At 48.6% G+C, this 27,141-nt stretch overlaps 1 protein-coding gene across 3 annotated transcripts in view; it reads left to right on the top strand.

Moving 5' to 3' along the window:
- The window catches only part of DNAH9 (dynein axonemal heavy chain 9), a 379,511-nt gene that overhangs the window by 180,969 nt on the left and 171,401 nt on the right, over nucleotides 1-27,141 (top strand). For all 3 annotated transcript variants that reach the window (XM_037913877.2, XM_043527698.1, XM_043527699.1), the window contains 3 exons: nucleotides 717-878; nucleotides 1,984-2,217; nucleotides 20,533-20,793. In XM_037913877.2, the coding sequence (XP_037769805.1) occupies nucleotides 717-878; nucleotides 1,984-2,217; nucleotides 20,533-20,793 (657 nt within the window). The remainder of the gene's footprint in view (nucleotides 1-716; nucleotides 879-1,983; nucleotides 2,218-20,532; nucleotides 20,794-27,141) is intronic.

Raw genomic sequence — 27,141 nt, 5'->3', positions numbered from 1 at the left:
GCCAGTTAGATGACAATACTCAGTAAGCCATACTGAAACAAGATACAGTAGATAAAGGGCCTGTTCTATGCTAGGGCCCCTTTCCACCACTCCATACCCTAGGGTCTATATCTATTTACAGCCTTTTCAAGGCCCCGTTATGCTGCCAGAGTGGTGTATGAATGAGAGCCAGGCCCTAAATATGCAGCATTGAGTAACAGTGAAAGTTTGCTAGGTGCTGCCAGCAAGGTGATTCTGGCCCATTTGTGGGTGTGGTGTTCTGTCCCCTCTAGTGGCACCGAGACCACTTAGAGATTAGTGAGTCTGCTTTACAGCCTTAGCTAATAGCCATATGGCTTTTAGCTCATGCAATAGAGGCTCATGCATTTAGCTCTAGATGTCCCAGGTTCAATCCCGCCTGCTGACGACCGGGATCCGTTGGCATTACAAAAGCAGTTCTTCAGGGAAGCAGTTTGCTGTTATTTCAGAGAGAAAGGAGTGCTTGCTGTTCGGTTATGCTGTTTTATATGGAATTTCCAAGTGCGGACGCACCGGCCAAAGTTGCAAAGGCTCAAAGCCTCAAGAGGTCATTCTAGGTGCGGCTCCTGATCTTACCCTGAAATCCTCCCGGGGAGTCATTCTCCCAACAGGGAAAACCCAAAGCTGCAGCTATGTTGGGTGCCTCCCAGCCTGCTGCCCTGCCTCTTCTCAGTGCTCTTATCCTTCTTGCTCCTCAGGTCGCTCTTTGTTTCTCACCCGTTGGTAACAAGCTGAGAGTTCGCAGCAGGAAATTCCCAGCGGTGGTGAACTGCACAGCGATAGACTGGTTCCACGAGTGGCCTCAAGAGGCATTGGAGTCTGTCAGCCTGCGCTTCCTGCAAGAAACTGAGAACATTGAGGTAAGGTTCCAGCAGAGGTAACCCCTGCTGACTCTGCAGCTCCTGGTCTGTCAGCCGAGAGTCCTTCCAGCCAGAGATGGACCCTGAGTGCCTCAGTGCACTCGCCGTGATCTCATCAGCGAGTCATGAGCGGCTGTAGCCTTGGCTTCATTAGCAAAAGTGAGAAGCTGCTGCGTCTAAGCCCAGCCTGAACTCCCCTGTGAGAGAGGGCTGTAACTCAGCCACTGGGTGCAGGCACCCGCTGTTACTGTAAGCAGTACGTTCAGACCGAATTCCCAATAATGTTACAGTAGAGCCTCCGTTCCACCAAAAGACACAGCTTTACTGCTCCCAAACACACATTGTAGACAAATTGCTGACTGTGCTGTATCCTGCTAATCTAAATCAAACCAAGCTGCCCTGGAACGGGCTACAGATATTGGCCAGCATCTGAGAGAGGCACAGACCTTAGTAGGCGCTGGGCCGGGAACACTGTGTGTGTGCGCATGCGTGCACTCACACACACACACACGCTCACACGCGCACACACCCTTTATCCCTCCCTTTCAGGGGTCAGGATTGTGTTGGTGGCTTAGGTAGAGTAAATTGAGGTTTACAAATCAATCTGGACAGTAACCAGACTTGGTTCCTCTCTGCTGACACTTGCATAATTATTCCCCAGAATATACTTCCTTTGCTGCATGTGTGTCTGAGAATTTTTAGGTATTCTCAAGAGCAAATACATTTGTAGCTCAGTTTGACGGCTACTTAATACTCAATTAACAGCTAAATGGATTTATTCATTTAGCTTTTCTACATAGTATTTAGTTGAGTCATATTGTCTAGAACGTCTCTTTTAATGAGTATGTATTTTCCTGTCTGTACAGAACTGTCCTTATTTTAATTAGTAAAAGGGAGTTATTATGTACAAATGAATAGTATAAAAATTACTCAGTACAGTATGTTCAAATGTAGAGCACAAGCAACTGGAGAAATTCTAGAGAGAGTAAATTAATGAAGAGCCCAAATGAGATGCTACACAGTCAATTATGCGGTAGTAGAAGGCAATGATTAATAGATTTGCTTACTTTTTGTTTTGTTTAAAATATAGTCTCTTTCATTTTAGCTTTCAGTGAAAGACTCAATAAGCAAGTTTATGGCCTATGTCCATACAAGTGTCAATGAGATGTCCCGGTCTTATCTGAGCAATGAACGTCGCTATAACTACACCACACCCAAGTCATTCCTCGAGCAAATCAAACTCTACCAAAATTTGTTATTTAAAAAGGGCAAGGAGCTGACAGCAAAAATGGAGCGACTGGAGAATGGCCTGCAGAAACTCAACAGCACATCTGCACAGGTGAGAAAACCCTTCTCTCGTCTCTGGTCTGAATGCTGATTTGTTTAGTTGTTTCTCAGCTCAATGCATACTGTGCTTCAGTTTGGAAGAAAAACTACAGATTAAAAGTGGGATGCGGATAGTGAATGTCTGTGGTGGATCCTGGCTTTAGCATCCCCATCTCTCCCCTCCAGGGCTTGGGCTCAATTCTCAGCTGAGACATGTTTCTGTTCCATGGGGGGAAGGAGAGAAAGAGCGAGGGTGTGTGTGTGTAAAGCCAGCTGCTGTGGTTCTAAACTAATCACTGCACAAGTAGAGAATCAAGTAGAGATCAATTTGATAAGTAGGTATATGTAATTATGGTAATTGTTTCTCAGCTACACATAATATAGTATGTTTGCGTAGTCTGGGCCAGAGTGAGACCTGGAGTAAGGTCAAGGGAGCTGAAGTCAATGAGTTTGCAACTGCTTACACCAGATCAGCATCTACAGCTTCAGCTACACATTGTATCTTTTCATACTGCCATGGGTGTGTGATAAAAATGGGTAATGATGGGATCATTTTCCCTTACAAATCAGGATACATGTCTTTAAGAAACCTTAGTTAATGAGCATTCCTGAATAACCCAGTAGACTGAAATCCACTTGTAAAGAACCTAGCTGGCTAAACCGCTAAAATGATGACTGGCTGTATATTGTTCTGGGTATTTGGCAACTCTCTCAACTCATATGGCTGCATTCCATCCCTTTGATCATCTTGGGCACTCACCTCTGCATCTTTCCCTGTTTCTCTATATCCTTGCTATACATTGGTAACCAAAACTGGACATAGTATTCCAGCTAAGACCTAACCAGTGCTGAGTAGAGTGGTACTATCACCTCCTGTGACTTGCATGCTATGCCTCTGCTAATGCAACCTAAAATTGCATTTGCTTTCTTTGAAGCAGCATCACATTGCTGACTCATGTTGAGGTTGTGATCCTCCACAACTCCCAGATCCTTTTGAGCAGTGCTGCTGCCAAACCAGTTATCCCCCATTCTGTATTTGTGCATTTGATTTTTCTTCCCTAAGTGTAGCACCTTACATTTGTCTTTGTTGAATTTCATTTTATCTATAGCCCAGTTCTCCAATTTATCAAAATCCCTCTGAATTTTAGTTCTATCCTCTAAAGCGTTGGCAACCCCCCAAACTTTGTGTCATCTGCCAATATGATCGGTATGTTCTCTATTCCTAAATCCAGATAATTAATAAAGATGTTAAATGATACCGGACCCAGAACAGATCCCTGTGGAACCCCACTCAAGACCTCCTTCCAATCTGACAGTGTTCCATCAATAGTTACTCCTATTGTGGTTGTTTAGCCAATTATGTTTCCACTTAATGGTAGTTTCGCCAAGCCCACATTTCTCCATCTTACTTATGAGATTGTCATGTGGGACTATGTCAAAAGTCTTGCTAAACTCCAGGAATATTATGTCCATCACATTTCCCAGGTATTAGGCTAGGTAAGGAATCTCTTATTTACCCGTTAGTGCTGAGGGAAATGGGCCCAACTTGATGCCATCCCAACCAGAATGGAGAATGAGGGGAAGAAGGGGATACTGAGAAAACCCCAGTAGGAACCAGCAGGCTTCATCTTTTCCATTTGAACTAACTGGATAACAGTGGTGATGGAAGCATTCCCTCTGGTGCCCAATGGAGAATGGCGGTTGCGGCAGACAGGCTATGGGCTACATCTTCAGTACTGCTGAGCACTCCTAACTGCAAAGGAAGTCAAAGGGAGCTGCGAGCACTCAGCACTTTTATAAATTGGGCCCTGTGTGTAGCTTGCTCAGTTGGGGGCCAAAGCATCTTCTGTAATCCGCAGCCTGCAGTTTTTATGACATTTAATGGTGGAGAAGATGGCTCATATCTATGTTTCTTACTGGCAGCTGACTCTAATATTAATACAAACACCGAAGCCCCTAGTACTTCAGGAATGGTTTCCTAGATGTCCCAGTGAGCATTTATTTACAAGCTCCAGCACAATATCGGCAGTGTCCCAGGAGTCTGGGATGAAATGTGAAGCTTTTAATGCTCAGCATGGCTTTCTCCTGCCTTCTCTTTTCCTTGGGAGTTTTCTGGTGTTGTGGGATAGGCTATCATTAAGCTTGAAGTTGATTTCATGTTGGACTAGAATTGAAGCAAGTAGTGATTGTTCATAGAGTTGACTGAGATTAAAGCCACAGTTTTCAAACTTGGATGTGCAAAATGAAGCACCTAGCTAAAACTGACCTGATTTTCAGAGGTGCTGAGTAATCACAGCTGCCATTGACTTCAGAACAAGTTCTGGATACTTAACACTGATGACAATCAGTCCATTTATTTAGATCCCTGAAGATGGACGTAGATGCCCAACTGCAAGCAGCCTGGTTTGGAAACATCAGCCTGACCTCCATGGAAATGACACGAGTTCTGTTGCGCATAGTGACTGCAAGTGCAAAGGGACAGATGCTTTGTCCTACTCAAGTGTGTAGTCTGGAGTTTTTATTAAATGGGATTTTGAAAGCTTTTTTTAAGCAGGGAAAAAGAATTTTGACATCTACGCAGGGAACAGGCTGTGTCTCAAGGCTGAGGGCGATGGTCCTGATCCACAAAGGGACTTAAGCTTTGTGACACTGAGTGTCCCTCTCCTGGAGTCAGGCAGCTTAGGTGCCGAAGCCGTTTCTTGTGAGAATGATTTAGTCAGCTGCTTAGTGCCATGGTAAGAGGAGGAGGTGGTTGTGGTGCCTACCTTATTGCTTTATCCCAGTGGTAAGATCACTCACCTGAGAGGTGAGGGACCCCTATTCAGATACTTTCTCCTCCACAGGCAGAGTGGGGAATTGAACCTAGATCTCCCCCGTCCCAGGTGAATGCTCTAACCACTTGTCTAGAAGCTATAAATTGGCCACCCCCTTTTTCTCTGGCCTGATTTTGAATGGGACTTAATCTGGTATGGGCTCTAAGCATGCCTACCGGATTGGGCCTCACAGGTGAGCTAGGTGCTGCTCCACTGATCCTTTCCCACTTTTTGGATCGCTCTGGGGCTCCTGCAGGAGAGATGCATCTGGAGACCTAGCATGAGTCAGCAGTGCACCTGCCCAAAGACGGAAACATCAGTGCCAAGAACTTTTACCCTGAAAACTTAGGTGTTGAGTGACTGTAGATGCCTGCAGAGTTAGACAGCAGCTGAGCAGGAGTTTTGCGGACAACAGTGGTGTCTTAAAATTGGATCTTCAGTGTCGAAGTACCTTTGTGAATCCAGGCTTGTGCTCCTATTGCCAACATAGTTCTCACTGCTCTTGGTGCCTGGCAGTTAATGGCTAGTTAATTATCGGTATTGAATATGTCGTGGCACCTTGGGACACTGATTTTAACCTGGGCACTTGCAGTCTTTTCTCAGGGTGTTTCTTGAATTAGCCATTCTAGTTTCAAAATCTCCCACCCCCACCCCCCTCCCCGCCCCTTTTGGGATTTGGAAATCTTGGCATTCGTGGTTAGCTTCTGTTTTAAGTAGCTGTCTCTCATTAGCTTATGTACTAAACAAAACTTCAGACAATGGCTGTCCTCCATTTCCAGGAAAGTCACGGGCTAGCTCCCAGATAATGAAATTGGACAAGTCTGCTGGTTGAGTAATTTATTTTTCAGAGCTATGCTCAATAAAAAGAGGTCTGTTCAAAGCCCTGTTGCTAAGTTAACTTTTAATATGACTTTTGTTAAAATTGCATCGCTGAATTCTAGATCCAGGTCTTGCCTGCTGTACCAATTAATTGCTGACCTTTGTGATGCAGTGTTTGTGTTCTTGAAACGCAGCATGGACATTCAGATTAAATGTGCCTGCTGGGAGCCTGCCCTCCAGGTTTTCTGTTATTTAATAATTCTTCTTGCTGTGTTCCTGGTCATAGTCAAGTCTTTCCTCTCTCCCAGTTGGAGTCACAGTGAAGTTCCCCTGAATGTCTGGCTTGCTTTGTTCTTTTCCTTTCTCCTCCACATTAGAAATTGCTTATCTACCTACCCAGAACATATAGAAGCGTCTCACAGAATCTTCCCATTTCTTAGCGCAGTTGATGATTGCACACTCTGTATTGCTATTACTTGATGATCTCATTTTCTTCTTCGAGTAGTGTCCCTATGGGTGCTCCACTTTAGGTGTCTGTGTGCCCCTCCACCTCTAATCAGAGATTTTTGGTAGCAGTGTCCCCTTGAGCCCGGGCATGTGCTCTCCCTCCCTCATGGTCTGCCTCGAGGCTATTTAGCACTGCATGGTGGAACCCCCCTCACTTCCTTCTCTACCACCTTTGGCCTCTGACCAAAGGAGCAGTTGTCCCTTCCCTATCTGTGTCATTAGCATAAGTAGTGTTTTTTTTGTTACCTTTGTTCTCCCTAAAAGTACTCAGGCTAGTGTTTTGTTTTTATTTTATTCCTTTGGTTTAAAAAGAAAAGAGAAAAAGGAAAAGAACTTCACTTTCCTTCCCTGTCTGAGGGCATTCTTCCCCCCCCCCTTCCTGGCATCTAGTAGACTCATAATTATTTCTTTTTCAGTTTAAAAAAAAAAAAGTAAAGACGATGTTCTTCTGCATATTCGTCCATGCTAGAGGATGACACCCCCTGCCCAGGGGCTTGCCTGGCTCACTCTGCTCCAAGCGGTGCCTCTCCTGCCAGGAGTCAGTTCCTGTAATGGCCAGACACTCACTGTGCCTGGGAGACCCTCACAGAAGTGCTTTACCTGCCACACCTGAAACTGCAGCCTCACAGGAGCTGGGAGCTTAAGTAAAAATTCCTCCCAATAGCGAAAACACTTCAGTCTGCAGGGGACTCCGTGGGGTGTTGACCCCAGATCATCCCCGGAGCCTTTGCTTCAAAAGGGGTCGAGTGATGAAGAGGAGAAGAGAGAGAGAGAAACAAAGAAGAAGCCACCAGCAGACTCCCCCTGGAAAGGCTCCTTTGAGCAACTGGCCAGCCAGAGGGGTGTTCCCCAGTGCGGCCACCTCAATAGGACAATATGAGCAGAGGAACCTCCTGCTGTGAGCTCAGCTGCTGCTCCTGGTCTGCTGGGAAGCTCTGGAAGCTGAAACCTGAGAAGGGGCTTCCTGCTCTGAGCTCTGCCCTTCTCTGAGCTCTGCTCTCAGCACGGACAAGGGGCTTCTGTAAGCTCTGTGCTGCTCCGAGCTCTACTCTGGGCAACTACTGCATGGAGAGGGCACAGTTACCCTACCATCTCTAAAACAGCGAGGCAGAGAAGCCCGCTGTCAGCTCTGCTTCTGCATGGAGACACCAGAGGCTTCCATCCTCATGCTCTGAGGCAACCATACAGTCCCCTAAGGAGAAGGGACAGTTACCGTACCATCTCTAAAAGAGCGGCATAGAGAAACCCTTTGGTACCAGATGCAACAAAACTCCCACCTAGGAAGTGTTCTGCACCTTCCCAACCATTGATACCGACTACAGACACTCCTCTGGGGTTCTGGATGAGCCCGTGGTAACACAGGTACTTTGATACTCTGGAGACCTGTGGCCTCAGTACAATTACCATACTGTCTCGTTAAAAAGTGGCACCAACAAACTTTTTATACTGGGCAAAACTCTCATTTAGGGAGTGCTCTGCCCAACTATCGGTACTGACAATGTACCACGGACCCTCCTCTGTGGTACCAAATGAACCCATGATACTGCATGAGCTCTGATACCCTGGAGACTTGATGATTGGGAAAGAACCACAATCCCCATTACTTGGTACCAGGACCCTGGTATCGAGCCCATCCCGGCACCCAGAATCGCTCTTAGCACTGGGCTGTATACTGCCAATACCCCAGTCAGCAGCACCCTTACCCACTGACAAATCTGACACTGGCCAGGAGAAGATCATTCCCTGGCCCCTCAAGGTAGCCCACCACCACACTACAAGGGTTATCCCCAATTCCATCATGCCAACCGCTCATGCCTGCCTTCCTGCCTCTCCCTCCCAAGGCCATATTGTAACTCTTCGGGTATATACACACACATGGTGCGATCGTCTCCGGTGTCTCTCAGGGAGAGTCCACCAGATGGTTTGCTACAGCCTGGCACCTGAGCCAGGACAGGAGAAAGCTTTTTCAGAACAGGAAAGAAGGGGGAAGGGGAAAAACAAACAAACAAAAAATCACACCTGAAGAGGAAGCTACCTCTTCAGCACACTTCTCATCTCTCCCAGATGAGACTGTGCTGCCTATCCCTCATCACTAGGTGAAGATTTAAGAACTTTCTGGATCTTACAAAGAGTGTGGCAGACGAGCTGCAGATTCTCTTACAGGAGGTGGCAGATACACATCACAAGTTGGTGGAAATTCTGCACACTACCTTCTCATCTTGAACTATCCTCCCAATTAATGGGCTGATTCTAAATCCTACCAAAATCATCTGGCAGAGCCAGCTTCCATTGCAGCAACAGAGTGTAAACAAAAACAACCCTACATCTCTACCCAAAGAGGCAGACTTTGTTTTCAACATCCGCAATCCAACTCTATCATAGTGGATATGGTTAATGCATGAAGCAAGCAACATAATGCCAAGTCAACTCCATATGATCAGGCTTCGCAAGATGGCGTATTCATCAACAACATTACTGTTTAGAGTCATAAATTACCAAATTGTCTTGGCCAAAACAATTTTGTTAATCTTGGGAAACCCAGGATGTTTCTGAAACATTACTGGAAACACAAAAAGAACAGATTCAGACCATTCTTAGAGAAGGTCAGTTAATAGCCAGACCGGTCCTAGGGACACCACTGGATGTAGCTGTTACAGCTGCCTGCCCAGTCTCCATGACAGTGGTACTGGGGTGGGTTGTGGGGTTTTTTTTGTTTTGCTATACCTCTCTAGATTGCCCAAAGAGCTACAGACTTCCAATTTGAAGGGCCAAACTCTTTGCGGAGAAGACAGATTTTCTCTCCACATCCTGAAGGATTCTCAGACCGCACTACACTCCTTAGGAATCTACAATGTGGAACAGAAGAGAAGATATACCTCTCAACCACACCACAGATCACAGTCTTCTCAATATTCACCATCTCTGTGCTGTAAAGAGCCACAGTGTAAGAAGCCCAGGGCTCAAAAGTGAGAACAGTCTGCACCCCAGTCCATGACCTCTCAAACTGCCTCTTATAAGCACTCTGATGAGCTGGTCGGGGGCCTGAACAATGATACCTTACAGCATCAGCTACCATCTATACACCTGTCACGCCACTCAGAAGTCACCTTACCTTACTTCACAGCAGTTAGGACCAGCTTTAGAGCAAAGAGATTGATTTCTAGCCCTGAACTTACAGGGTGCCTACTTCCATATCTCAATACAACCATCATACAGGAGATTTCCTACTGCTTACCTTTGGGGCAGGAGCATTAGAGGTACAGACTGCTCCACACAGGGTAGTCTCCAAGGTTTACTTCATTGCAGTGGCATACTAACCCTGGTACAGTGACTGGACTTTATCAGCACCAACCTGATGCAGTACAAGTGAGAGCGCTCCTCTCACTACCCACATTCACCACCCTGGGACACATGTCTCCCTAATATGCTGGGGCGCTCACCTACACAACAACAAGGTTCAGGACTAATGGCTTTCCACAGAAATGACCTCCCATATCATTCTTTTGGGGTTAGGGGCTGTCAGGAGTGCCTGTGCACAAACTCTGCCTTTCATCAAAAACACACAAAGGTTTTGATGGACTTAATGTGACCTGTATGTTTTATATAAATTACCAAGGAGCTGCCAGATCTCCCTCCCTCTGCAAAACAGCATTCAAACTTTGGAATTGATGCACCCATCACAATGTGCTCATCTCAGCTGTCTGTCTACAAGGGATACAGAACAGGGTAACCAACAGTCTCAATTGGAATTTTCTCACGACAATGAGTGTATACTGAATTCACAGGTGCTTCAAGATATAGCCACCCTTTGGGGAAACATTCACTGGCAGTTGCCCTCATCTTCCCAGCGGATAGGACCCACTTGCATGTCTTTTCTCAGTTTCCTACCCTATCCAAGATTCTGTTGAAAATTCAAGAAAATAAATCGAGAGTTATTCTGATTGCCCCTCTTGACTATGACAAGTCTTGCTCCCTTACCTGAAGCAGATGGCAATATGCCCTCCTGTTCCTCTGATGTCAGCCCATTCCTTACCCGCTCTCTCAAAACAATGGGCTGACCCTTCACCTGAACCCATGGGTCCTCCGCCTCCAGGCTTGGATCTTTCTTTGTTCCAAGGCTTAGAAGCTCTGACAAGTTGAAACACATGTTGCAACACAACCACAAGTTGACCACTCCACATACCTATCTACAAAATGGAAACGACTCCAAGTTTGTACCATTCCAAACGGACAGACTCAACATCATCCCTCCTCCCTCTGATTTTGCACTACATTTTAAACTCTCACTCAGATCCCTTAAGGTACATCTCATGGCGAAAATGGCTTCCCACTTGGAGTTTGCTCAACCACTAATGCGTAGACTCTTTAAGGGCATTGGGACTCTCTTCCACCACCTGCTCCAATCTGGGACTTTAATCTAGTTCTCAGGGCTTGGACTAGACCTCCCTCCGAGTCCAGGGCAACTTGTTCTCTCTTACACCTGTCCATGACAACAGCATTTCTAATTGCCATCACCTCAACTAGGCACATGGGAGAAATAGCGGCCCTGAGGGCACATCCGTCATTCATGGCCTTTGTCTTTAAATAAATAAATAAATAAATAACAACTCTAAGGCCATATCCCAAGTTTCTCCCTACTTTTTCTGGACTTTCCATATGGATCAACAGATTCATCTCCCTCTTTTTTCCCAAAACCACACTGTGACAACTGGGAGACAATTGTGCATATGTTAGATATTAGAAGGACATTAGCATTCTACTTGGACAGGACTAAGGACTTCAGGAAATCCCCTAAACTCTTCCTTTCGTCCACAGAAAGATCCAAAAGCTCTGTGATATCTCCTCAAAGACTATCCAAATGGGTCTCTAGTTGCATTAATCACTTAGCAAGGGCGCAACTTGTTTCCGTCCATATGCACTCCATGAGATCAGTTCCTACCTCAATCACATTCCATAGGGATACCCCATCTCCCCAATCTATAGAGCAATGACTGGGGCCTCTGTCCATTCTTTCGCAGAACATTATGTGATCACTGAAGATTTGACCGCTGACACCATCTTTGACTCCACAGTAATCTCTGTAGTAAAAGACTCTGCTCCGAAGTCCCAGCCTCCAGTGGTGGGTACTGCTCCGGAGTCACCTAAAGGGGAGCACCCATAGGGATGCTACTCGAAGAAGAAGAGGAAGTTACTCACCATGTGCAGTAACGATGGTTCTTCGAGATGTGTGTCCTTATGGGTGCCCCACAACCCGCCCTCCTCCCCTCTACTTTGGAGTTCTCTATAGGGCTCTGTGGTAGAGAAGGAAGTAAGGGGGGTTCGCCCGTGCAGTACTAAATACCCTCAAGGCAGACCACAAGGGAGGGAGAGCACATGCGCAGGCTCAACGGGACACTGCTACCAAAAATCTCCGATTAGAGGTGCAGGGGCACACAGACACCTAAAGTGGAGTACCCTTAGGGACACACATCTCGAAGAACTGTTACTGCACAAGGTGAGTAACTTCCTCATCTATGCGGAGGCACTCTTGGATCTTTTTGCTAACTCTTTGATCTGATCGGCCTTCAGATGATAATGTGGGAAGGAGCATGCTAAAATTTTCTAATTTCCTTGGGGTGTTCACTTACAGTCATTTCTCAACACCTCATTCTTTCTCTTCCCAGTCATGGCCTTAGAGGGCTGTTCTCCATTTTAGTCTTTTCCTCCTCCCATTGCCATTCTGCCATCTTTTGGTAAAAAATGTCTCTTATGCTTGCATCAATGCTCGCAGGCACATGAAGGGTTAATGTTGTAGGTCTCACTGTACCCAGAAGCAGCACTAACTCTTCTGTGTCACTTCTGGGGTGTTATGAGTAAAACATTCACCTCTGTGACCTTGACTGCCTCACAATACAAGAGTCCAGCGAGATGCCTCTAGCCAAGCAAGACAGGTAGAGAAGTTCTTCTTTGAGTAGATGAAGCCGTGTATTCCTTGTAGGGTGCACACGCCCAGCACACCGAAGTTGGATAACTTTTCCTAACAGTACCCTTAGGGGCGGTGCTTGTGCCCTGTGGCCCTAGCTCCACATCAGCTATATGAGGGTGGTGCTGCTTCGACACCTGTCAGTTCCTTCTCACCGCTGGCAGCTAGAGTCTGAGCTCGGCATCATGTTTTCACCTCATGTTTTCAGTCTCAGTTTTCTAAGAGTATTTGGTTTTCCTCTAGATAATAGTAGTACCTGAGGTCTAGTTTAGTGTCAGTTAAAGTAGTTGGCTTCCCTGTGTGATGTCCTCCCCAGAGTTCAAGCATTGTCTGTCATGTGGGGGGCATCCCCAGCAGTGATCCCCATGCTAGGTGCTTGTTGTGTCTGGTGAGGGACACGCTGAGGAAGAGTGCTCCCTCTGTAAGTCCATCAAGAAGAGGACTCAGGTGGCAAGAGACTTAGGATTGAAGTAGCACCTTCTGGAGCAGGCCTCGAGGCCTGCTTTGGCACCGAGGCCTTGGTCTGATCGGCGGTCGCCTGTGGAACCAGCAAGTGATGCTGCTCCACATTCGAATTCTGCTGTCTCTCCCAATAGGGACAAGAGTTGTTCTCCCTCCTCTGGTGCAGTGAGGCAGACGTCCCATAAGATTAATCAGGACAGATCCAGAGCTCAGAGAGACTCTGCACCATGCTCCCTCCAGCACATGGGATGGAGCAGGTCCATCTAGCCACTTCCCATTACTGCACGAAGATCAGCATCAGCCTGTACTGTTGACTCCAGTTCTGGCCATGTGTCGTCAGTACCAATGACGTCGGTACCAGTGCTGACTGTCTCAATGCTGGTGGTGTATCAGATGGCTTCAGACCTGTTTGGCTTCCTCAGTCCCTGATTCTCCATTAGTTCAGGTGTTTTCCAATGCTGTGGTTTCTACTGCTTCATCCTCCATTGTGCCCGTGGCACCTTCTGCAGAGCTGCTGGGTTCATGGTCACTTCAACTCGCACTATCCTTGTCTCAGGCTGTTGAACTGAGACGGATGCCGTGCCTGGCACCGAGGGACCCTCAACACTGGTCCATCCCTGAGCACCGTCATTGCCCTGGTAGCAGATCCCATTGTAGAGCTCAGTACTGTCCTTGGCTGTGGTGCCAGGGCCTTCTCCTGTACTAGGTTGGAGTGTGTCTTGCTTGGTACCAGCTGTGCCAATTCCCTGTTCCTCTTTAGCATTGATACCACCCCATGTTGGGCTTTGGATGAGTCTGATTGATTGTTCACCCCATCGTCAGAGAATGTCTGGGACTCCTGGAGATCCAGGTCAGGGTCGTCTTCTCCTTTGTTGTCCCTGATAGGCAGCAGAGACCATCCTCAAATCAGTATTGCTTCTGAGGTCGGCATTGTTCCCGCATAAAGGACAGGGGCTCTTGGCCTGGTACCAACTGGCCACCAGTGCCGTATCCGTTTGCCCAGTGGCCTCCTTGGAATCCTTGAGCAAGATCACTCCAGAACAATCGCCAGTCCCATAGGTGGCTCCCACTCCTGAACCACCGCAGCTGCAAGCAACCTCTGAGTCTGTTCCCTGTGGGCCTCCAGGGTTATCCTGATCGGATCTTGTGGTTCAAGAAAAGGATCCATCATTGGCACAGCAAACTGCTTCTTCATCCTCTCCAACCATTGTACAATGCTGGGATCCTCCTCTCCCGCAGTGCCTGAGCACTTTAAGGCATATCAGGACCACCTTAGGCACATGGCCTTTAGGCATCCAGGCTGAATTTGTGCAGGAGAATATGAATAAGCTGCAAGATATTCTCCAATCATTAGCTCCTGGGAGAGTAGCCCTCTCAATAAATGAGGCTGTCTTTGAGCCTGCAGAGGCCCTCTGGAATATTCCCACTTAGTTCCATCTCATGGCAATGCTTGCAGTGAAGCGGTACTTCATCCACATGCAGGGTTTTGAGGGCCTTTACTCCCACTTGGCCCCTAACTCTCTGCAGTGAATGACAGGGCACAACAGGGAAGGTATAAATCTATGTCTTAGGACAAAGAGTCCAAAAGGATGGACTTGATGGGGAGCAAGATTTATACCTCTTTTTCCATGCAGATGGGCACTGTGAACCAGTAGGCATTGCTCTATAACTACAACGTTGTTAATAGGGCAATATAAGTTTGTGGACAAGTTGCCAGAAGCCCCCAGGGAAGAGTTTAAGGTGTTAGTTGCAGAAGGCTGTATGGTAGCCAAGACGTGGTAGTCAGTGTTTCAATGTCAGTGTTTTCAAACTCCAGGGTAGAAAGGCTCTTAACTCAGAAGAGGGAGATTATGGGGGGCTGTTGGAGCAGGGCATGGAAGAGTGGGTAGGAAAGGAGGTGTCTGAGCTGTGCAGTCAAGGATAATGAGGTGCTTCAGCTTTTCCTCTCAAAATCCTGCACATCCATGCCACCCCATTCTGTCCCCCTTTCTCCTAGAAATGCCTTCACTGACACCAAGTGAGTCCCTGCACTGTTTCCGCCCTGTCTCCCTAGTTCCTCAACCTGCAGGTTCTATCCCAAGACCTGCCTCTCCATGGGGAGGAAGTCTGAGGACAGAGAACCAGGCTGTGATGGACAGGCAGAGGGACAGGAGATGAGAAGACGTTGTAGGGGCAGTGAAGGGACTAACATGCAGAAGTGCATTCTTTGGCTGGGGTAATTATTGCTGACAAGCCAGAGGCACTGGAGGGTGAGAGTGGGCTGTGGTGCATGGTGATGCTGAGAAAAGCCAAAGAAATTAAATGCCCTAAACCATTAAATGCCCTAAAACATCATTAAAGCAGAATTAAGGTTGCCCAGTGCTGCCTCATGCCCTTCCAGAATGTGGTGAGTGGCTAAACATAGACCACTGAAAACCAGGAAATGAAGAATCAAGGTACATGCTTCCCCCAAGCAAACTTAACTCTGCCCCCTGGAGCTGGCAGTAGCTGCTGGGAATGCTTAAGTAGTGTTGATGCCATCATAAGTAGGCCTGGAGAAGGACTGTGGGAAGGTGTCGTGTTTTGTCCCAGATTTGAATTGCATCACTTACCTGCATGCACTCCAGCTGTGTTCACTGTGGTAGCTGTGACTGTATTAAATGACAGAGAGATTATTTGAAACAGTTTGGCAGAGCCGTCACTGTGATATGAGGAGAGGTGCACATGTGCCTTGCGGGATCAAGTCTGCCTCATTTCAGTACAGAGTTCTGTAGGTTGTGTCAGTTGCAGTGCACAGGGATCTTACTGCCACGGAGCTCGTCAGCAGTCTGATGGCAGACGTGACAGTGGCCAGTAGGGTTTAAGTGAAGGCTCAGAAGGAATCTTCAGGGCAAGGGTGAAGGGGAGGTAACATTTAGGAACTCTGGGGTGGTTTGTGTGATGGCTGAGTGTAGGCCAGGCGTAGGTAGCGCCTGGTCACTATGCCTGACCTAACCATGAGCTTTGCATGAGCAAAAATGAGGTGTTAGACTGTGTCCTACAGGGAGCTGTCCCCAGAGTGTTCTGTGCATCAGCAAGGGTAAAGTACGGGTGTTACTAGCATGCTGGGGCATTGCTCAAAGAGGGCAGAACTAAGGTTACGCTATGGGGGTGATGTGTCCCTTACCTTCCTATTTCTTGGTTCTCAGAGATAGGTTTGGTTTAGCCTCTCTCCACATTCTGGAAGGGCACAAGGCACCATTGGCAACCTGAACTCAGCATTGACAAAGTTTTGGGCCATTTAACAGATGCATTAGCACTGTAGATGCATCACACAACTTGTGTAAGTGGTGACACATGGTGTCCTAAGCCTGATTCAGCAAGGTACATAAACATGTAAGTATAACACTGACAGACCCCGGTTGTCGGTGGGCAAGATCGAACCTAGGACCTTTGAAGAAAAACGTATGAGCTAAAAGCAACAAGGTTCTTAGCTAAGGCTGTAGCAGACTCATTTATCTCTAAGTGGTCTCGGTGCCCCTAAAGGGGACAGAACACCACACCCACGAGGTGTGTGGGTTACATAAGCAGTCCTATTGATATCACTTGTGCTATTCACTTGAGGTTACTCATGTGCTTAAGGTTCTTTGTTCATCAGGCCTTAATGAAGAATGTGAATGAGACCCTTCAGTCTGCTGTGGTCTAATAAGGATTTTGTAAAGCTTGGATATTGCAGTAATGGGGGCAAGAGAAGTGGATAGCCTGAGAAGATAAATGATGTTTCTATGGACATTGTAACTCCAAAGGCTGGAGTTTGCCCAACCAGTATAGGATTAAGAGTGCTGCAGTCCAGCATTTGCAGTCCTGATGAGATAAAACTGTTTGTTATGTATGGATAAGGCTGTCTCCATTTGTGTTTGTTTTTTTCACCCAGGGCTTCACTGCAGGGGAAGGTGAAGTTATTTTGGTGCATTTTCCTATTATGTTTCCACTGAACAAACTGAACACTTCACAGTTAAACATTCATTGTTAAACTGTACATTTCAGCCTTGTCACTAGGAAAAAAGGTATATTTTTAACAGGTGCCAAAATCCTAGTGTAGACAAGGCAAGGTGTCATTTTAACATGTTAGCACCCAGGGGTCGGCAACTTCAAAGAAGAAGAGCCATTTTTTTTGTATTTGTCTTTGATCAAAATATTACGAGAGCCACATCACACGCAAAGCTACTTGTAGAGTTAGAATTTATCAACTAATAATAATTGAACATATTAAAGTTATTACTACTCACTAATACTTTTAATGTGACTTCTGCTGTTTGAATTTGAATATAAAGAGCTCCAACTTGCGGCAGGGGATTGGGTTGCAGGAGGGGGTTCTGACCTGGGGTACGGGAGGGAGTTTGAGATGCAGGCTCTGGCCAGCAGCGCAGCAGGACTCTGGCCCGACACTGCCCCAAAAGCAGCTGGCTGCTGGCACGTCTCTGTATGCCCCTGGCGGGGGGCAGGTCTGCATGCTGCCCCTACCCCCGCCCCCATCACCATCCTCACAGCTCCCGTTGGCAGGTTCCTGGACAAAGGGAGCTACGGGGGCGGTGCTTGCAGGGGCGGGCAACACACAGAGACCCGCTGCCCCTCTTCCCACAAGAGGCGCACAGAGACGTGCCAGGAGCTAACCTCTTCCAGGAGTGGCTTGGGGTCAGAGCCCTGCTGCGCTGCCGGACGGGAGCTGCACCTCGCACCCTCTCAAAAAATGGCTTCCAGCAAGTGGGCTGCCAAAGAGCCACAAGGGGGCAGCCAAAGAACCACATGCTGCTCCAGAGGTGCAGGTTGCCGACCCCTGTGTTAGCCATACAAGGTAAACTCTATGAGAAGACTGTGGGTTCACTGCAACCAGTTAACACATTAAAACAACAACTTGCCTTGTCTACACTAGGAATTTAACGTTAACTAATATGTTAAAACACACCCTTCGCCTTATGTAGAACGGCCTTCCATGCTTTCAACTTCTTGTGTTTCTTTTGAGTGTAATCATAACTCTGAATTTCCTGGGTTTCTACTGCTTGCGTTTGTTATTGCAAAGCTTTTGCCCTTCAATTAGTTCTGTGTGCTCTCAGCCTTTACTCCAGTTTAAGGCAGATTTTGTCTGGAAATGTTCTCACAAGAAGTGTTGTAACTGAGTGTACATCCACTCCTTTTATATAGCTGTTGTAAGACTTGTGTAGCCCTGGCAGGTTAATCCCTTGTTTGTCTTGTCATAGCCATTTAAACCACATAAAGCTTCTATTCACACATGTATCGAGTATAGTGTTACTTATCTTGGGCAGGAGGTCATAGGCCATATCTGCAATCAGCGAAACCTCACACTTCAATTTTTCCAAATCTCAGAAGATTTAAACAACGAACAAAAAGATGCTGCTCAGTTTGCTGCTTGAAGCGATTCCGCACCCCAGCAAGCTCAGAGTCATTTTGATTTACAATCTCCTCTTTGTGCTGGTGGAAACAGCCGTCTACAACAGAACAACAGGAGGTGAAAATGGATCAACTGCTCAGCATGGGAATACAAAGAGTGTTCTAGGAACAGCCTCTGCTTGAAGCTAATCCAAAATGCCAATAGCTGCAGCTTATGTGATTACATTGCGTTAAAAATTGTGTTCCCTTTTCTGTTATGAAAATGGAATTATTACAGTGGTTCTCAAACTTTTTTTTTCTGGTGACCCCTTTCACATAGCAAGCCTCTGAGTGTGACCCCCCCCTAATAAATTAAAAACACTTTTTTATATTTTTAACACCATTATAAATGCTGGAGGCAAAGCACAGTTTGGGGTGGAGGCTGAGAGCTTGTAACCCCGCACGTAATAACCTTGCAACCCCCTGCAGGGTCCCAACCCCCAGTTTGAGAACCCCTGAATTATTAGCAAAAGCTAAGGTCTGACTTGTATTAAGTATTGTTACACAGGTCAAGAGGTACCCCAGGTGTTATGAACAGTCTTTCATTGGGTAGACTGCATGACAAACTGGTCTCTGAGGTCTAGGGAGTAAGTGACTGTGTATATTCATTGAAGTTGGTAATTTCAGAGAGAAAATGAGTGAATATTAATTTAAATCACTAAGGCTGAAAAGTGTTTTGTGTTCTGGTCTGTAAATGTCCAGACTGAAATGGTCGCACCTAGCATGTGCTGTGTGGGTTGCAGTGCACACTGCCTCTGTCATGAAGCACACATGCACCGCACAGACATGCTGTATTTCCATGGAATGTGGTGGGATAAGCTGCTGAAAGAGAGAGCTGATCATAAATTGTGCTCACAGATAGATTAGGGGATCGAATTGGGTATATATTTTGTTCTGCAATGGGAGGAGCATATCTGCAAAATCACCTCATTTTCCTCCTCAAAACTTGCCCCTCCTGTGATGGTGCTTACAAAAACCATGACAGTGGTTAGGCCGCTGGAGTGCTGAGACCATTGGCTGTCACGCTGACTGGCATTATGTCGTTTTCTTGTGCTCCCTCTTTTGTCTGTCTCCACCTATCAGTTCTTATCTCAGACTTAGATTGTAAACTCTTTGGATGGGAGCTGTCTGTTTGTTAGGTGTTTGCACAGCTCCTAGCACAACAGGCTACTGCTCCAGAACCAGGGATCCTAGATGCTATAATTAATTAATTAATTTAATTAATTAATACAATGTAAGTTTTCAGTCACCTCCCAATGGGATCCTGCTCAGAACAGCAACTGGACCTTATGATGTGGGCATTGGTTTCCAGTTGTATATTCCATGTCCACAGGATAGTGGAAGGAGCCAGGGCTGGCGAGAGCACCCTGCTGGCTGTATCTTTCCTGGGATTGACACTACTCACACGCCAGCAGCCTAGGGTGGCCAGGATTGCCCCCAGTCTGTGCTCCTGGCAGCTTGGAGTAAAGGATAAAGGACTGCCCAATAGCACTGTCCTGCTAGCACTAGGAGCTATTGTTCTGCTGAGCTTCTTGGGCTTCGCTCTCTTTGTGGATGGTGCAACCTTGTGTTCCTCTGCTCTCGCTCACCCTTCTCAGGGAGTCAGGGCAGAGGAGGGAGGAGAGGGGAGAGCTGAGGAGGAGCCTTACCAGCCACCTCTCTCTCCAGCCGTGGTGGTGGTAGACCTGGGAGAATGGGAGACCCAGGGGGGAAGGCAGCAATTTATTATTAGTGGGAGACACCTAATAAGAGGGAGACCCAAAGCCGTGGTGAGTGATGCCTCAGGGAGAGCGTCTCAATGGGGTAAACTCTCTGAGGAGCCAAAAGAGGTGCCCTACAGAACACTGTCAGGAGGAGAGGCGCAGTCCTCCTCTCCCCAGAGAGTCTGGGGAGGGCTGCTGGCCAATCTCTGACACCCCCCCGGGGAGGGGGCCACAAGCACACAGCAAGAGGCAGGGGGAGCCAGGGCCATTTGGCTGTGTGGCGAGAATCCAGTGAAGCCTGTTTAGTGAAGCATCTGAACTTTAGGGTGTTCACCTAAAGCTTGGGCTTCTCCCCTCGTTGTGGACAAGTAGGTCTGCTCAGCTCTTTGCCTCAGTGGGGCAGTGATTTACCTGTTCCTCCTGCAAAGAGCTGCAGGGTTTCTCGCACCTTCCTCTGGAGCAGCTGGTGCTGGCCACTGCTGGAGATGAGCTATGCGACTGGATGAGCCATGTGGCAATCCATGCATTGCCCTTTCCCCGGCTGCGGCTCATCCACCATCCATTTACTGCACTCTCTTGCTTATATAATTCTTCTCCACATGCTTCACTGGAGCCGGCTGGGTTCACGCCCCTCCTGTGTGCTTCTCCCACTGTAGGTAGATGGCCTGAAAGCCAAGCTGGCAGCCCAGGAAGTTGAGCTGAAGCAGAAGAATGAAGATGCTGACAAGCTGATTCAGGTAGTTGGTGTGGAGACGGAGAAGGTGAGCACGGAGAAAGCCATCGCTGATGAGGAGGAGCAGAAGGTGGCGCTGATAACCCAGGAGGTCAAGCAGAAGCAAAAGGACTGCGAGGAAGACCTGGCTAAAGCCGAACCAGCCCTTGCCGCTGCCCAGGCGGCTCTTAACACACTCAATAAGGTATGGGGCAGGCATCAGGGCACTCACAGTATCTCCTGCTGTCTGAGCCAGCACAGTTACGATTGGATTGTTGGAGACGTAGCCCCATAAGGGCCTTGCCTCTGAGGTCAGCCATCACAGCCCACCATGCAAGGGAATCACAGGCGGGTGTACACATGCTGGAGCCCAAGTTCCTTTGCATCTGTGCTATGTGCTCCTTGTTCTGGGGCTGTTTGGTCCCTGGTGTAACTCAGAGCCATCTCCAGGCTGCTGTCAGTGACACCTGCTTATTGGCCATGGGAAGCAGAGAATAGCTGGAGTTCTTGTGCTCTGACCACACACCCCTCTGCCTTTGGCCCATTCCACGTAGCTCTCCTTGCCCCACCAGGGCCAGGAGCGGAGCCGACGCACGGCCGCTCCACCGGCGTATGGTGGTGCCAATTCAGATATTCCTCGGGCAGAGGGGAAATTCCAGTCCCCCCTGCCTGGTAGTGGTCCCCACTCATCCACCCCTCCTCCCACAGGGACCTGGGTCTCTGCTGGCAGGGCAGTCTCCCCTTTCTCTTATCCATGCTGCAGGTGCTGCCAGGAATTGAGTTCTCAGAGTACTCCCTGCTCTCTGCCATGCAGTAACAAACTCCCTGGGCGCCAGGGCAGAAAACCACGCGCTGAACTTTGGCCCAGCGGCCCCATATCGGTACAGAGGGGCCGCTGGGTTAGATTTCAGTAGAATTGCAGTCAGGCAGCTGGAGCGATGCACTGGTCTGCTCCCACAGCAGATGTACTGCTGTAAAGTACTCGGGCTGTGGTGCTAAAGCCCTGGAAGGCATCACGGGGACAGGGACATTCCTGGTACTCCTCAGGGGCTGCTATTTCTCTCCTCTCCATGGCCCATCTTGCTGCCTGAGCAGCATAATGGAGCCGAACGCAACAGAGAACTGGCCCTGTGTTTGCAGAGGTGGAGTGAGGTGCATAATGGAGGGAGATGGGACTAGGGCTGCATATGAATGGGCCAGGCACCAGGGCCTGAATTGGTCAGGGGTGAGGAGGGCCAGGCATGGGGGTCTTGCTGCAGAGCTTCCAAGGGCTAACTTATACCTGAGTCATCAGGAGCGCAGCCAGGGGGCAGGAGCATGGTTGTCAGGAGCAGCAGGGTGCAGAAAGCGTGCAGGTACTGCTGGCCAGCTAATTGTACATCAGCAGCTCAGACGACTGCTAGCAAAGAAAGGTCTGGCCTGGCAATTGATCATGAGGGAGGGAGGGATGCTATCAGTGTGGGAGGCACCACCTGTGCACCTGGAGAACAGCAGCAGATTTCAGCCACTAGACACTGCCCTCTGCCACTGAGCGTTTTATACCTTATTGTTTATTGTGACAGGTTTCGGTCGATCCCCCGAGCCCCTAGGGGCGATGGAGAGCTATGGTCTCACTGGCAGGCCTCAGCCACACCTTCCGGGCGTTGGGGAATTAGCGGGGAAGGTGCGCCGGCACGAGTCGGTAGCGCGCCCCTCGGGCAGGGGAGCGCCGGGGTAGGGGAACGCAGGCCCACCCAACTCCACTGCGTTCCAGCCCAGGGCCCTGACAGTGGTGGGAGGCGAAGGTCCCGCCGCTGGGTCAGCGGGGCCGTCCGCGCCCACTGACCCAACACACCCACCCCACGGTGCAGTTCGGCCCCTGGGCTACTTCCTACCCAGTCTCTCAGGCGGGTCGCTCCGGTCCCTCCATCTCCTCCAGGTAGTCCGCTGCGGGCAGCTCCGGATCCTCCATCTCCTCCGGGTAATCCACTGCGGGCCACTCCCACTCCCCCTCTGTATCGGACTCACGCTGGCCCGGGCTGCAGTCAGGCCCCTCCAGGTCCTCTGGGTATTCAGTGGCTGGCAGTCCTGGTTGCCACAGGCCTTCCTCCCGGTCAGGCTCCTCCTTGCCCAGGGCTTCGCCTGGGTCAGCAGCAGGATCACGAGGGAGCAACCTGTGTCTCCCTCCCTCCCTGGTGCTCTCCTCACTGGGCAGAGGGCCCCGCCCTTTGTACTTCCTGTCCCACTCTTCCCCTTCCGGGGATTGGCAGAAGGTTGGCCTGGTCCCGCCCACTCAGGCTGAGAGGGTGGCTCTTTACCCTCTGGTTCGGAGGGGAGCCACCCTGGCTCCCTACATTTATATTATCGTAGCACCTAGGAACACACAGCACTGTGCCTGCCGAACTCCTGCATGGGAGCTGCCATGCAAATCAATTACCATAGCAGCCAGCAGGTGGGATGGCCTCCACTTTGGCTAACACACCAGAGATTGGGCCACCAACCTTCAGAGCTAAAAGCATAAGCTGCTACAACCTGCACCACGGCTCTCTACCTGGGGCTGTAACAGATTCATATCCTCCATGGATTGTGCACAGAGAGGGATCTGGAACACATCCTCCCCCATGGGACAGAGCACCCTTGAGCACACTGGTCTTGCTTTCTCCCAAGGCAAGCTGCTTTTGTCACCATTTCTGCCAATCCTTGTCTTGCTTTGCTCCATGATGACTCTCATGGATCAGGCTGCTGGCAAGAGATCAGGCCTGATCTTGTTGCAATTGCTGTAACATCTCATTTAATTGAAAAGATGTTATCAGCTCTAGCTGTTTGCTCCCAGGTTATTTCTATGCAAGTGCACAGTCAGCACAGCAGGAGCTGTAAGACACCTGAAATACCGATTAGATGTGTTTTATAATCCATCTACTTTGTGTGATTTTTCTCCAGTTCACTTAAAACAGAACATTTTAGCTGGAGTTTCAAACTCTTATTATCCTGGTAAAATTTTGCACAAAACTCATAAAACAGCCTTGCCTGCGGGGTAACCGTGGCTGTCAGGAATGCTGCCAGTATTTCATTCTACACCAAGTTTAGAGTCACTCCTCTGTTACTTCATGCTTGAGCTCACAGGCTACACAGTGCAGGAACTGTGACAGCAGGGCTATTCCATGGCTTCGGCTTGTGTCTCCCCCATGCCCAGTCAGCACAGTGCAGGATGTCTCCAGATAACTGCCCCGGGGCTGAAGGGATGGGCGCTGTAATTTGTAATGTTCAGTGCTGTATGCGTCAAATGCCTTTGTGATACTTGTACAATCTGAAATGTACAGTGGTGGCCTCTCCACTCTCTCCAGGAAGAGTCTTCTCTCCCTAAGTCCCTTTAAAAGGTAACCAGAAAGAGCCCAACACAGCCAGAACTGTGTAGGTGAAGCTTTGTATGGCCGTTTGCTCCCCAGCCCAGCTCGCAGCGTCAAGCACGTGAGTGCTGAGGATGTGCTGTCTTAACACGCCAGGCCTAGCTCCCTGACTGCGTTGGTCCAGTTGGAGAAGTTGGGACACAGAGAGGTTGAGTGTCTTTCCCAAGATCACACAGAAAGTTAGCACTAAAGTCATAGGTGTGACACCCCCCACCCCCTTTAGGATAATTGTACCCTGGGCCACCAACGCAGATCATCTATGCAGCAGGGTCGGTTGGGGCCCCTGACCCCCTTCCTGTGCCAGGCAGGGTTTGCAAGGGCAGAAAAGGGGAAATGGCCCCAAGTGTCCCGCGAGTTGGATCACTCAAGGTGCAGTGAGCATTTGCTGCTTGTGTTCACTCTGCTTGTTTGTGTTCTCCCCTCCTTCTCCCCCCCCCCCCCCCAGCATCTGGTCTGGACTATTAGACTATATGCTGTTTGGAGCAGGGACTGACTGTTTACTACCCTGTATGGCACCTGGCACAATGGGGCCCAGTTCTCGGATGGCCCCTCAGCATTCCTGCAATAGACGTGATGAAGACAGGAGCTTGGAGCACACTGTGTCCATGGTACTCCTCTCGCTGCTTTTTCCCTTTCTCCTGCCCCCGCGGGTGCTTGTGATGCAGACAGATAAGGAGCTGGGCAATATATCCTAGACACAGAACTTACAGAGAACAGTTACAAAGGCCCGCCCTTGTTCCTCAGCAGGCACGTCCTTTGGCAGGAAGGTTCCTAAGGCGGGGGATGGGGGATCCCAAAGTGGATTGTTTTGAGGTAAGGGATTTCTTCCTTCACCACTCCTTGTCCCTTCCCCATTACTGCCTGCTAACCCCAAATGTCTTGAGACTGGGGAGAGAATCAGGATCTGGAATGGAGAATTGGTCACCTGCTGAATCCATTCTGGGACTGATCGCTGCCACCTCCACCTGTCCTGAGCTGAGTGCTGCAGGTCTCTCTGTCAGCCTTGCTGAGTCCGGGTAAAGTCATAACAGCTCAGTGCAGTGTCTGTTCATATTTAATCTGCTCCTAAGAATTTATTGTTCAACAAAGCTTTGGAAGTTGTCTTCTGGAGCCAGACGCTGAAAGGCACCGGGCACTCCTGCTAAGCACCCTCACCTCCTTGACATCACTGGGAAGGGAGGGCACTCAGCACCTATCAGGAGGCACTCAGCATCTTGCAGGATCAAGCCTCTGGTGCATGGGTAGAAGAGAAGTGTCCAGAGTCCATTGCACAGGTCAGAATTGCCTCCATATCTGCAGAACAAGAGGCACAACCCAAATGTCTCAGTTTCGGGATACTGACAAGAAAGTCCTAATGGAACAAATTTTCCAGGTGATTGCCATTCAGGAGAGGCATAGCAACATTTTTGATGTGTCTGCTTCGGTTCCTGGGCCTGGAAACAAACAACAACACAGGGAAAATATTTACGCCTTCATCAATTTTAGTTTCCTGCTGACACTGTAGAGTAACTCATTCGAGAAGGCTTGGAGTTTCTAGAGACCTGTGAAGCAGTGTTTCCAGAGTGCCAGAAGTCATGTCCTTCTTTCACCTGCTGCTCCAAGATGCTTCTGAGAGCTTGATCTGTCTGCTGACATGAAGAATCAACTCTCCTGACGTGTTCATACCGACCAGTAATATAAATGTATTTATGTTCTACTGTTAAATGCAGCAGTAATGGATGAAGCCATAAGTAACACTGTAGAGTAGAAGGCAATAAGAAATATAGACGGTCTGATAGTGAGAGGCTAATAGTAATTGTTTGGATACATTTCCTTTCCCTTTCTGGCCAGGTGCCTCTGGCTCATTTTCAGTCAGCAAATAGCTACAGGAGAACAATCGCCATGTCTGCGCAATGCCTGTGCCTTGCTGTACGCGGACAATGCAGTGCAGCACAGGGGGTGAGTTCAGGACGGCCAAGGTACAGATGAAGCCTCCCCATTAATCCCCAGGAAAGGATATGTGACATCACCCAGCCTGTAACTGCACGAGCTCCGCAATAGAGCCGAACAGAACAGCCCAACTATTCCAGAGGCACATTCCAGCCTCTTCTATTGCTCTGTGGGAAAAGTGGGCTCAGGTAGACAACGAGTGGGATTCCCTGTTCGCTGGATGATGGGCATCAGGTGCATTACAGCTGTCTTCCTGGAAAGAGGCACCCGCCCCATGCTGTATGGTGTCACATGTCCTTTACTGGGAACTGGTAGGGAGACACCATCAGTATCTTTGCATAAGCCATGAGTCCCACGCTCCTGGCAGGACAAGGAGCCCAGTAAAGTATGTGGCAGCTGGCAAGGTGGGAAGTGGGAGAGTTAGAAACCTTTAGGGAAGGTCAGAACTGAGGATATTTGTGTAACAACTGCCTCCATCGATTTTGGGGGCTTTCTTAGTGTGGACGTGCTGTTAGGATGGAAAACCAACAAATTACGAAATGTATTTAGCAAGGAACCCCCCTGCATGGCTGGCAATCATGTGGCTGCCAAAAGCATCAGCGGTGCGATAAGATCACCAGTGATAGAAACTGACTATGCAGTCAAACCACCTTAAGGCCCTAGCTAGAGACCAATGTGGGTAGTGCTCTGTGGGCAAGGAGGCTGTCCCTTTGGGATTTGCCGTGATGATGATGTGGACTTTCTAGGACCATGGGGAACTCACAGGCAAAAATGGGAAGACAATTAAGGTGGTAACAGGCTTGTTAAACTCTACAGTGTAACAACATTACAGTCTATATTTTTCCCTAGTAACTCAGGGTCAGGGGCTCACTCCCCGCAGTGGCGGGATGCATGTCCCCGGTGACAGGAAAGTTCTGCTGCAGAACATGATCGCATGTGCTCTCACAGCCTCACATTTCTACTCCAGCTGTGGAATGTTTTCACTAATTTAGAGTTAAAAAACCTGAATCCTGCGGGTTTGTGGTCTCAAAACTGATGTCTTTGTTCTTAACAAGCCAATACATGAAAGCATTCGATTTCAGAAAGACTTTGCTAAAAAAGGGATTATTCAACTCTCTTGAATGTGGAAGTGTTGTTTGGAGGATTTCTTCCAGGGATCAAACTGACTGTGGAGAGGGTTGGTGGGGTGCGGGGGGGGGGGGGGGGGGAGGAAGGGGGGTATAAATTCCATTTTAAAT

The sequence above is a fragment of the Chelonia mydas genome, chromosome 14 (assembly GCF_015237465.2).
Source record: "Chelonia mydas isolate rCheMyd1 chromosome 14, rCheMyd1.pri.v2, whole genome shotgun sequence".
Taxonomy (NCBI): Eukaryota; Metazoa; Chordata; order Testudines; family Cheloniidae; genus Chelonia; species Chelonia mydas.
The sequence above is the reverse complement of the archived record's forward strand: the minus strand, read 5'-3'. Positions and strand labels throughout refer to the sequence as shown.